This window comes from Lactuca virosa, chromosome 3 (assembly GCF_052849685.1).
Source record: "Lactuca virosa cultivar CGN04683 chromosome 3, Lactuca_virosa_CGN04683_v6, whole genome shotgun sequence".
Taxonomy (NCBI): Eukaryota; Viridiplantae; Streptophyta; class Magnoliopsida; order Asterales; family Asteraceae; genus Lactuca; species Lactuca virosa.
In genome coordinates this window covers 419691505-419704974 of record NC_136428.1, presented here as the reverse complement: position 1 = coordinate 419704974, position 13470 = coordinate 419691505, and the positions used below count along the sequence as shown (strand labels likewise).

At 33.4% G+C, this 13470-nt stretch overlaps 2 protein-coding genes across 2 annotated transcripts; one reads left to right on the top strand and one right to left on the bottom strand.

Moving 5' to 3' along the window:
• Positions 1–8517: 8517 nt before the first annotated feature.
• Positions 8518–9126, top strand: LOC145167816 (BON1-associated protein 2-like). The gene has a single exon (XM_079087066.1). It carries the CDS (start codon positions 8520–8522, stop codon positions 9066–9068), a length of 549 nt encoding a protein of 182 aa, XP_078943192.1. The 5' UTR covers positions 8518–8519; the 3' UTR covers positions 9069–9126.
• Positions 9127–9903: 777 nt separating this feature from the next.
• Positions 9904–13048, bottom strand: LOC145167815 (E3 ubiquitin-protein ligase At1g12760-like). The gene is made up of 5 exons (XM_079087065.1): positions 12318–13048; positions 12006–12125; positions 11774–11906; positions 11408–11572; positions 9904–10354 (listed from the first exon to the last, which is right to left on the bottom strand). The coding sequence occupies exons 1-5, from the start codon at positions 12884–12886 to the stop codon at positions 10184–10186; spliced, it is 1158 nt and encodes a 385-aa protein (XP_078943191.1). The 5' UTR covers positions 12887–13048; the 3' UTR covers positions 9904–10183.
• Positions 13049–13470: the final 422 nt, after the last annotated feature.

The window sequence follows — 13470 nt, the reverse complement described above, 5'->3', positions numbered from 1 at the left end:
TTCAATATGGAGCTTTCTAGGGAATATAACAATGTTTTTCCCTGATGAGTTGTCGAGTGTATGAACACCACGTTAGGCTGAGTTTTAGATTGATCTTATTCTTGGTGTGGCTCCAAAACCGAAGAATCTTTTAAATTGGTTCATTCAATAATGAAGGAAATGGTGACGTAGCTTCATGATTTGTTTGAGTGTGAATTATTCGACCAAGTTCCACGTTTCATGGAGTGCTAGTTCAACTAGTTAAACAAAAGACGATATATGCGGTTGGGTATCAATTGTCTAAGATTAGACACGACCAAGATGAAGGCAAATAGGAATCTACATCCTACTTTGGTTAGGGGGTGAGAAGATGCAGCAAAGGGAAGTGATTGTGTATGCTCCCCGATGAACAAACAGTGATACTGAAAGACTCTCCTTGGTTGGGATTTATTCATTTTGGCAATCGCAGCAAGTTAAGAGGTGAGTGACTTGATGATGGACAAGTGGTGAGATGATGAATTAACGCAAGAGATGGAAGAGATGGTAGATAACATGGTTAGAGAGAGGCCAAGCAGCAGAGGATAGAATGAGTCAACCTCATTAAGCTCCGATGGGGGGCGTGTACAGGTCAGAAGTGACCTAGGTGGTTGAAGACATGAAGGTTTGTTACCCTAAGTTGTTCGTATCGGTATCTGATTCCGAGGACGGAATCATTTTAAGGAGGGAAGAATTGTAACGACCCGAAAATCTTACCGTAAACGAAATTAGTTTTTCCATTACTCGAAGGACTATTTAAGCAAAATATTTTAGCTTTATGAGGTTAAAGTGGAATAAATTAAATAAAAATAGTATTATTTAATATCTAAAAGAATTAATCAAAATTAAAAGGGTCTCAATTAATACCTAAAATAGTTAAGCGATATATTCAACAAGTATAAAATTTAATTAATTTATATTTGTGGAATATCAGTTAAAAATAATACATTAAAACATATAACTGACGTAGAATGGTTAAAATGTCAACAAAAGAAACTTGATTTATTTAAGTAATTGGTAAAGGGTTAAAAGAATTAATTGGAAATGAGTTGAGTGGTAAAAAAAAATATGAATTAAAACTCATATGTAACGTGCATTTGGTTATGATCGAAAGGGGATTCATTCGATTAAAAAAAAACAAAGTTGAAGGACCAAAATTGAAAATATGGCTATAACTCCTAATTAATGAATCAAAGGGACGTAATTGATTTTCCCTTTAAACCCTACGTCCGTTTTCTTCCATCAGCCTTTACGTGAGAATCAAAAGTCGATCGTGACTTCTTCTTGGTCCTAGTGTGCGTCGATCTAGAGGAAGAGAAAAAAAGAAACCGATCACATTGTGTTCTTCGATCGCAAGACAGAGCAAGAAAAAAAAAACTGATGTGGCAGCGGGATTGAAGTAGAACGGAGACCAAGATGTGGAAGGGCTGCGATTGCAATTCAATGCGGGGCTAAGAGGTGATATTGGTAAGCCCTTGATTCTCTTCTTGTGAAGTTCGTACACCAATTGATGAGAATTGGTTGAAATTGTTGCAAATTGCTTTCTACTCTGGATTCTTGAAGTTATGTATTGTTGATTTTTCAGCCTTGTTGAGTGCATTTTAGTGGTTTATTTGCTGTCAAAATTGCTTATGAACACCTTCAATAACTTCATTGTTCAAGTTTATATTTTGATCAAAGTTTTGGAGTCACAATTCTTCTTGTTGATTTCTAAAACTTATGTTAAATTCCACCATGAATCAAATGGATATGTTTCTGTGATTAAATCATGCTATTTCTGTTAAGAAGTTAATTTTTACCCTTATAGGTGTTTTAGTGGTGGCTTAATGTGTTAAGTGGTCAAAAAGCCTTTGAAACCCAAAGCTGGAAAATTCAGCAAAAATTACCAATCTCTCCCTGTATTGGAAAAATTATAGAAAAATCACCAGGAATCGAATTAATGATCTGTAAACTCTCAAAGTTTCCATTTTGAGTCTAGTTTGTCCATGAATTTTTCCAAAACCTGTTGTTGCTTCTAACTTAGGCGAAAATCGCCTTTTTCACCAGCTGGTCAGAATTTAGCTGCATTGATAGGCAGATTTGTAAAAATCATATAAAATTGTAGAAAAATCGTTTGGACCTTCAAAAATACATTCTTAAAAGCTAAAAGTCTGAACTTCTGTAATATGAAATAAAAAACGAAAGTTATACAGGTTCTAAGTTTGCTAAACCAGCTCTAAACAGGTGGCTGTTTTGGGTTCAAAACTGAGAATTTTACTTGCTAATTGATTTATGTGTTTGGCTTATAAACTTGTCATCTTTGGCATTGTAGAACTCCAATAACCTTGTTATTTGAAATGTAATAGGGGCAAGGGTGATACTTCAACCAATACAATATTTGAAGTGTGAGTTGGTCATATTTTTTGGCAAAGGTGAGTCAACTTGTGGTTTTAAAAGTACATTGTTAGGAGTATCCCATATCTTAGATGGATCGGGATGAACCTAGTTATCTAGGATGCATGTGCCCTTTTGATGATTGGTTGTTATGCAAATATTGTTGAAATGTTTTATGTGTAATGATATCTAGGGTGTTGCATGCTAGACTCTTCCTTGTTTGGTGTGAGATTTGAGTTAGGGTCATGCTAGATTGAGTGAAGTGAATGAACATTATGTGATGTGAGCATGTTAATTGTTGTTTGAGAATATTTGTTTAAAATGTTTTAGGACAAGCATGCTAGTGTTGTATCAACTTCATTGGTGTATTGTGTATGGAAATAGTGTGTGATGTAAAATGTAATAACTTCATGAAATTACATGTTTGCATGAAAATAACCCTTAAAGAGATAATATGTTAATAAAAGAATATTCATAATAATTACATGGTTACTTGAAAGGGTAAAGTGTAACTCCTTAATTAATTAATCATTGTTAAATTAAAAAGGGGAACACACTAGCGGGGCGAAGGGTAGAAACCTAGACATAGGTAAATACCCAATCCGGATATTATGATGGCCTAGTGGGTTGAAAGATACCTATAGGAAAAAGCGCTTAAGCCAACTTTGACGCCGACTGGTTTTTCTAGACAACCACTCGGGACATGGTCTTGGTACACCTTGGTATACCGGGACTGGAGTGATGTTGGTCAAGCGGTGGGACCAGCCCAAACATCACGTAGGATTTGGGAGGTGCATCTGTTGGTATTGGCACCGCTCGTACCAATCCTGAACGACAACACATGTATACGTATGTGCACAGTCGGAGTAGCGAACGCAGCGCACCGGGGGCAATGATTACGGGTGAGAGTCGCGCCTCACTTAGTGCATTGGGTCGTGCCGGTCACGTTAGTAGCGAACGGGGTCTAGTTTTGTGGAGGTTTTTGCGGTGAATAGAAAGACCCTAACTAGGAGGTAATACTTTAATAATTATAGCGGTGAGTAATTATTAAAGTAAAGCGGAGAAACAAAATATTATATAATAATATTCAAGCGGTGAATCGATAAGATTAAATTAGTTACAACGGTGGTGAGGAGAGTAACTAATAAAACAAGCTCTAACTGAAGAACTAAAATAAATTGAGTTGTTGTTGTTATGTGGTGTGATGTTGTATGTCTTGCTAGTGAGTCTTTGACTGTGTGTGGATGTTTTGTGTGGATCTATCTATGATATGTGTGTTCTCTTAACACTGTACTATATTGACTCACTTAGCTTATGCTAACACCTGTTCTTTGCTTGTTGGTTTTTGTGGAATGGAACAGGTAGCTTGACATGATGCCTTGGTGAGGATGGGAATCTTTGGGTAGTATAATTTAGTATCTTTAGTTATGATACCATTTGGACATGTTGGGTTTTCATCATCATGTTTTTGTGAACTTTATATTATGATGAGTTTATTTTGACATGAAAGTAACATTGGTGATGTTTCTGAAACAATCATAATAAGTCTTTCGCAACGTATTCTGTTAAATAAGTGTTTTAAAAATAGAAAAATTTTGGATGAAAAATCACGATGTTACAAGTTGGTATCAGAGCCATGTTGTGAGTGAACTGAATACATAGGCTGGTGTTCAGACTCACAGTGTAGACTGGCTCAGTTAGGTGGTAGGACTCTTAAGGGGGGAAGGGTGTGTGCTGAGAGATATTTGTTATTTGTTATATTCTTGTAGGACTCTTATTTCTTTTCGTTATGAAATCGCAAAGATGCAAATATTGAAGAAGCATCACCAATAAGGTCCAAAAGTGACCTTAAACACCCCCAAAAACAAATCTAAGCATACAATGGCCAAGTATGGAACTTGATACCTCAAAAGAGTCAGAAATGATGTCAAACCACTGGATCTACAAGCTCTTGGTGGATCCTTGCTTCTTCTTCAAGCTTCTTTCTTCCCTTCTCACTAACACAACACACAAATGCTCTCAAATGGCTTCTAGAACACAAAGGCACACAAAAGAGAGCTAGGGTTTTCGTGGTGGCTGGATATGGGTGAAGGGAGGCTGAATCAACCGGGTTTATGTTCTTTATATAGGGAGTAAACCCTAAATTTTAGGGTTTAAGGAACTGCACACGTACGCTGGGCGTACATGTCAATGTACACCCCGCGTACGAAGCTTCCTCAACCCACTAATAAAGCCCAAAGGTCAAATCTCAAACCAAAACATTCCACACTTCAATTAAGATGATCAATAATAATACCTAGAAAATCCCGAATGCTACAGATTTAGTAATCTAATATATAACTATTTTTCCATACATTTGTGACATTTAACAATTTTCTACAAATTTGGTGTATAGCAAAATTTTCTACATTTGTGATTAACGGCTTCAAACAAATCTAATTATTTTTTTAATTTAGTGAGAAAAAGAGTTCACAACCCTCGTTATGAAATTCGTTTTATCTGCAAAATCTTAGATTTTTGTCATATATTTAGCATTTTTGTAAACAAATTAAGATTTTCAAAAGTTCTGAGTACCCAACACATTTTTTCTTCAATATGAATTCATTCAATGAAGAATTTAGAGTACTTCTTTCTATTTGATGGTTGTAGGAGAGGATTAAGGTTGTTATGCAGTATATAACGCTAAAACTGATGCATTTGTGATATGGATTTACCTTCGGATATAAACTTTTTTGTGTTATTAATTTGGCGGCGAGTAAGATACATTTAGTTGATAATCATATGTTTATATTTTCAATATCCTAGAATGAATAATATTATTGAGTTGGTTGATGATAGTGATTTTGATGATGTTGTAGAGGGCCTATGTAGATCGATTAGACTATGGGAAATTGATCGGCTAGAAACCGAAAAGGTGTTGGACAATTATTAGGTTCAAACCCAATGATTTAATGATGTTTATATCTTTTATACTTTAAAATACAATTAGAATCATGTGTTGGATATTTTGGGATCACTAATAAATGTATATAAATAATGTTATCATTAATTTTATATTATTATGGCAATTATATAAAATTGTTGATGGACCGATTTTATTAATAAATAAAGATATACACTTACCATGTTTATCTTGTGGGTTGAGTTTTCGGTTTGACTCAATATCTCCTTCTATGTGATATATGAGAGTTTTGAGTTTTGTGTGAGCTTTATAGAGAGAGTTTGTTTATGCATGAGGTGTATCTCAACATATTATCTTTGTGTTTAAGAAGTTGTTCTTAGTCAATAAAGTTTAATTTTAAAGTATATTGTATGCTATTATATCGTGTGATTGAATAATTTGGGACCAACAACAATTAAATATGTAACTTCCTTTTCTAATATGATTAGTCGGGATATTTCGTTCAAAACACCATAACTAGGTGGTTTTGAATATGTTTCTCTATATATATTTTAAAAAAAAAGTTAGTAATGATGAGGTTACATATAAGGTTGATGATCAAGATCTGATTAGCCAGATATATTTATGCTTCTTGATTGTTCAGATCCAGATCCATAGTGGAAACCGAGGAAAATTATGAGTTTATATCTAACATTAAAAAATTTTGAGGGTGAAGAAGGTGGAGGAAGAATAAGTTCATTTAGGGTATGTCTCCCTAATACCAACCCAACTTCACATGTCGAAAACCTACAAATGTTAAAAAGAAAAGATCTTAAACTAGCATTGGGATTGAAATGTTTTTGAAGAGTGTTTTGAGAATAAAATCACAAAATTTGTAAAATACAGATTTGATGTATTTCGCTCCAAAAACTATCAATAGAGAGTCAAAGCTACCCAAACTCCAAATATTAGTACGGACAAAGGTTGTAAAAGTTGATATATGATATTTAATCGGTCGATTGTCGTGATTGTGGACTATGGACTAGTCAACCTAGGTGAGGACCCTAACTTCTAAAGAAATTTATTAATATATGTTTTACCCAAATCAAAACGTAATTTGATAATTTCAATTCTTTAAGAAAAACGAAATGCTACATAGACAGTACATATTCAATCTTGTTAGTGTAAGGACTTCATTTGCCTCTTGAAAGTTTCCTGTAAAGAAAAGGTTAGTAGCAAAACGTGGTGGCTGAGGCTCGAGTTGGACTCGATTCCCTGTCTGTTCCCAGGGTCTTGCCTGAAAGGTCGCCGGAAGCAGGAGGAGAAAGAAGAGTATATTTATTCGTGTGTAGAATGAGATGGTAAAGGTATCCTTTTATAGTTGAATCGGGTAGCGCGTGCCCGAGTTTTTCGGAGCTGTACTCGTGTCCGCAGGTCGCGCCCATGCACAAGTTTGGTGTTTTTGGTCTACGAAATCCAAGATTTGCACCCACCCTGCGCGCGGGTAGGAATTGTAGTAAAACCATAGACATAAGCTTGTAAGTCTTTCATGCATTCAAGCTTATAAACCTTGTTGAGTTTGGTCTTTCTACCGATGTGGGACTCATTCCCACATTCATCCCTTTTTGCTAAACTTATTCTCACATACCCTTCTTTGAGTATCGATATCTCATTCACATATACTCCATTTTGGACATATAATATATTGTTTCGAAGTCCTCGTGGAGGAGAACACAAACTCACTTAGTGTTAGTTATATATACAACATATGTATATATTTATATATTTCCAAAGTTAGTAAAAATATAAATATTTATACTAAATTTTCCAACAAATATATCACTATATTTGACTATATGTGTATGATGATTTGGATTTCTACGCGGTATTTCCTCATTTTTAGGCCAAATGCCATAGTAATAGATGTATCAATAATTTTGATTTTTTTTACTTTTGGCCTATTTTACCGCCTTGACCAATTTTGACCATGTCCGATCAATATGACCAATTACCACTAATCATACTCAGTGACTAGTCGGCCACCGATACCCATTTTTACAACAATGGTACGAACAAACTTGTTTAAAAAAAGCAAATTACATCATCATCCTCAAGCAAACAACAAAAATGGTGGGTGAAGATAATAGTCGATCGCAAGTAAATTGTGTCAAGGAAATCGTTGGAGACTTAAATATTTCATTCAAAATTGTCAAGTCATACCCTAAGCTTGGTGGATAAAATGTGATGAGCTAAAACTTTTGAGGGGCACTAGAAGTTATTTTTTAGACTTCATTAATATTGTCACAATCTAAAAAGGAGAATCTAATCCACGTGACTCACATTAAGATGGACGACGGCTATAGTTCTTCTTCGCCTCTATTGGTAAGATTTATTTTTCTTTAGAACACTGGAGTGGTTATTTTCATATTAAGTCTTGTAAATTTAAAACCAAACTTTTGCATATTCATAGTTATATTAGATACATGCAACCATTGATTGTAATAAATGGCGCCCACTTAAAGGAGTACTTGCGCACCATGTTTCTAGTTGTTGTCATATATTGAAACAACATGGTTATTGCCTACGCAGTAGGCAAGATAATGAGCAAACATGGTACATTGGTGATATGGAAAACTTAACCATTATATTCGATGTAGCTAATTCTATTGAAATTTATCATCTTGTTCAAGTTGTGTATATCATAATCTTTTAACTTAACAATCTTATTATTAGTTTTTTTCTCTTTTGTTTTTGGCCGTTTTGTGTAAATGTTATATACAGTTATTAAACATGGAAATAGATTATACCAAATGATTAGAAAAACTTATTGTTTGGATTGATAAAATTATTGTAACCCTTTTGATAAGGTTAGTCACTAAAACAACCTAAAAGGTAGGGTCATATCACAAAAGAGATAAACATTTTAATATTTATCATAATATAACCAATAATTTCGTCAAAAGAATTTCTCGAAAATATATATGGAGTTGTTTTATGAATGGGTAAAAAAAATTGCAGTCTTTTTTTTTTTCTTTTCTTTAATTGCTGCGAAAAAAAAAAGATATTGCGAAACGACCGATTAATTTGTGATCAACCCTTCTTTCTTGACAAAAACAAAATTAGTTGACGAAGCTCTTTTTCCACGAGTGTGACTGGAAAGATCCTCTCTCTTTCTTTCCATTTGCCACCAAACTTCCTCCACTTATCATATATATACACTTCCCACCCCTCGTATCTTTCAAAACACACAATGGAAAAGCCAAAGAACAATTCATTGGTTCTCGAACTCACAATCATATCCGCCGAATCCCTTTCACTTACCAAAACACGTCCGGTGAAGAAAAATGTGTTTGTCATCATCAAAACAGACTCGAACAACAGTCAGACCACCACCATGGATACCGAAAACGGGTCTTATCCTTCATGGAATCAGAAGTTCTTGACAGAAATGTCCATGCATGCGAAATTTTTCACGTTAGAAGTTCATTGCAACAACTTTTCAGGTGATCGTGTTGTTGGGTCGGCTAGGGTTCCGGTGTCAGATTTTAGTAATGGATATTTACCGAGTGATTATTTGCATTTTTTGAGTTATAGGTTGAGAGACAGATATGGCGAAAGAAATGGGATAATTAATTTATCTGTTAAGGTTAAGTCGTCGGGTAATACTGCTAATAACAGTATTAGCAGTATTCCAACGACTTACTCCTTAAAGACAAATGGGTGGAATTACGGGGCCACCATGGGTCAAAATCTAACTCATGGGGTGGCGATTGGTGTTCCTATTCAAAATAGATATTAAATGTGGTGATACTTATCAGTGGATTTATAGCAACCATCAATATATTTTTTATTCGTTACATTTTTTTGTCATATGCAGAAGTAAAAGAAACTGTTAAATACAATATACAACAACCTACTTTCATTTATTTGTTTATTATCGTATCTTACTTTCATTTATTTCAATTACGATACTATACTTTCAAAAAAATCTTATTAGAGCATTGTGTCTTGAAAAACATACCAAAATATAGCATTGTACTTTCAGATTTTTTTTTCTTATTAAGACTCCCCTTCAAAAAAAATGTTCAAATGTAGCCTGAATGCAATAAACTAGCAGGCTGAAGGCTGAATGCAATAAACTAGCAACATACTTTTGTTTGTTTGTTTGTTTGTTTGTTTTATCTTACTTTCATATCTTTCTAACATTGTTCTTTTTCTTAATTAAAAATTGTTAACCGAATAAAAAAGAAATTAGAAAGGATATAATAGTCATTTCACATGGACCAAAGACTAAAACCACAACAAAATCAAAACTAGGAAAAAGTTAACTGCCAATGCAACCATACAACCACAGGGACCGACCACTTATGTAATTTACTCTACTTTTAATTTACTATTTCTTTTTAAGGCACTGTATTTTGTAAATTTTATCCATTTATTTGTATTTTGTAAATTTTTTCCATTTACTTCAATAACAATTGATTTGTATTCATATGACATATGCTATAATCCGCTTAGATTTTCAAACTACAATATTGTAACTTGTAACACAAAGAAAATGAAAGTATATTGCTACTTCTTGCATTTAACCTTCCTATAAACAAATAGTTTTTCCAAAGTACAATTGCACAACATGAAGAAAGAAAAGTAATATGATATATGAAACAAACAAACAAAAATACATTTCTATTTCTTACATAACCATAAGAACATACAACCAACTATGCACAAAGTAGACTTGGATACAAACACAACTTCACAAGCAATTTACATAGGCTACAAAATACAAATCATAGAAACTCTACAACTTTACATCTGGCGCCTTTTTTTTACACATAAAATCAAAAACTAATCTCTCAACCTCAACAACAATACACAATAATCTCATAATTATTATACGTTAGGATAAATTTATCATACATCATTTCCTTGAGTAGCATTTTTTAATATGTTGAATTTGCATAGCGGACATGTTGCATTAATGTAAAGCCATTTGTCGATGCAAAGTGCATGAAAATGGTGACAACATGGGAGCTCACGAATATCGGTTCCATCATCATAAGCAGAGAGACAAATGCAACATTCCTGTTATTAGAATAGATAGATTTTGGAGTAAAGCTTAGTCGTTAAATAGCAATGTACTTTTTACAGTAAATTGCATTTTTGGTCCTTGAGTTTAGCTGGGTTTTTTCAATTTTGGTCCTTATTTTGGAATCTTTTTGGTCATGTTTTAAGTAAAGTGACCAAAATTACAACCAAAAAAAAAACTAGACTCAGGGACCAAAAATAACTGTTTTACTTGGGACATAGACCAAATTGCTACAAAAATCTCAAAAAAGAATCAAGGCAAAATTCCATAAAAATCAACTAGACAAATATTCGTTTTACTTTAAACAGGGCTATAAATGCCACAAAAAACTCAGGAAAAAAAAAAGTTCAAAATTGCAAGTGAACTTTTTGGGACAAAAATTGCAAAAATCAACTAGACTCAAGGACCAAAAATATTCATTTTTAGTTGAAACAGGGACCAAAAATACTACAAAAACCTCAAATAAGTACGAACTAGAATTTGGGATCAAAAATCTCGTATAAGAATCAAATTTTCAAAAATGAACTAGACTACGTGACCAAAAATATTCATTTTACTTGAAACAGGGACCAGAAATGTTAAAAAAAAAAAAAAAAAAAAAAAAAAAAAAAAAAAAAAAAAAAACTCAAACAAGGACCAAAACTGCAAAAATAAACTAAATTCAGGGACCAAAAATATTCATTTTACTTGGACCAGTAACCAAAAACGTCATAGAAACCTCAAAATAAGGACCAAATTTGCAAATAAGAACAAAATCGGCTTTATTCAGGGACCAAAATTCTAATATATAATATTTTTTAATTTGTCTAACTTAGTGAAAGAAATCAAAAGGTATATTCCCAATTCTAGCATTGTACTTCCAATTTTTTCTTATGACGAGATTATACATTTAAAAAATCTACCGAATTCTATTTGCATGACAATGCTACAATTTGATAGATTTTTCATTTTTTAAATTAAAAAAAAAATGAAAAGTAGGATGCTATAACAAACAAATCAATGAAAGTGTGTTGCTATTTCTTACAATTTGAGAAGATTAAAAAACTTACAGCATCTTCACGAGGTAGAACATGTTCAATGGGTGAATCGGTATCACATTCAATCATCAATCCACCAAAAGCTTCTTCAATTTCCTCATTTTGTTTTTCAAAATTACCAATTCTTTTGAACTTGTATTTAGGCAAACGATCAATATCATCCTTAGTTGCACCCTCCTAGTATAATTATTAACAATTCAACATAACTAACTTTAGGGAAAATTACAAATATGCCACTGTATTTAAGGTTTCTTCAATGAAAGCCACTAAAGTTTGACAAAGTTTTCTATATAAATTTTCAATTTGCCCTTCCTTTTACTATTTCCTTTCATTTTCTCATATATTTTTTTTTAAAGAACTTTTTATAAAAAAACTTACCTGATCAGCAACGGCATACAAAATTGCAATAATACAAGGTAAACAGCAGCAAACAGCAATGCCAACAAGACATGCCACAGCAACACAAATAACCACAAAAAACACATCAAATGCCAAAAACGTTATACAAAGCCTGAAAAAACATATATATATAGAGAGAGAGAGAGATTAGATAAACAGAAGAAAGGTAAAAATTGGGAATTTTTTAAAGGGCAAAAAGGTAAAAACGAACCAGTATAACTGAGGTGACTCAGAACTCAGACTTTGACCACCTGCTGACACCCAATAGAATCCAATAATCCACCAAATAAATGAAAACATTGTATTAGCAGACTCCAGATGCTTCGCAACACTGCCACAGATAAATCATAAATGTTTCTTATTAATTATATGTTTTCTGTTACTAATTATGTCTTCAGATTCAAGGATTTAGTTTAAATTATCATTGGTATTGTGATTCAATATAGTGTTTAATTTTTGTTACAAGGCATGTTCTTGTTAAAAACAAATCAAATAATAGAATCAAGATGATTAACAATTTTACCTAGTCTCATCATCATTCTGCAACCTACTCGAAGCAAAATCAACATTCTCCTGACCTTCATTTCCAGAAGTTGCAGAACTGGAATTGCCATTACTAGCTTCAAACGAACGTTGTTGGTACCGATGTTTATACTCAACATACACACAGACCATATGGAGCAGACACTGCAACGCATACCCAACAATCCAAACCCTCAATGGCATCACCGGAGACTCCTTCAAACTCATAACCAAAACCGCAACTGAAACAGTAACAAACGCAAGGTTCCAAATTAGGTCTAAGATAACAATTGGGCGAGAATACGCCCAATCACTCTGCCGTTCCTCAATTTGCTCTGCGGCTGATTCCCTCACTCGCATTGACGGTTCACGGAGCATTCTCCGACTGCTGGCACGACGGAGAAACCTCGCGGCGCCACGGAGGGAAGGTGGGCCTCTGACGAATTGTCGAGTAAGGAAGATTTGGTCGGAAATGGCGGAGGTTGTGGAGAGTAATGGAGTTGCATCGATGTTGGTGGTGTTGGATTCGGATGAAGAAGAGGGGGAATTAGATGGTATTGTTGTCGACATCGTGGATCGATCGGATTGGGGGAAAGTGGCGGATTTGGGGAAAACCCTAATCGACTGTGTAGAGGTTTTGTAGTTGACTGTTAATGATGGCAATGGATGGCCATGAATACAAAGGGCGTGGAGTACAGTTGGATTGTTCTTGTGAATTGTGATGAGATGATGAAGTGCTCGAGGTTGAAGATGTTGGGAATATTAATTTTTCCAGAGAAAGAATTGCTAAAGTCAGAATAGTGATTTTATTACATGTACATTATGCTTAAAACGTTGTACATCTTTTGACTACTGAATCATAGCGATGAAATCGATACCAATTTTTCACATTAAAAAATTAACTAAAATTAAAATTTAGTATGGTAAAATAATCTACAAATTATTTATTTATTTTTTTAAATATTATTTTATGGTTATTTTGTTTTCAAATGTCGAATTTTCTATTTTAATAATTTTCTTATAATATTTTAATGTAATAATTATAATAATAAATTAATATCAATTTCATTAATACATTTATCTTTTTATTTTAAAATTTTCAGCTCATTATTTTATTTTATTTATTTATTTAAATTTAATAGATAAAAAAAATC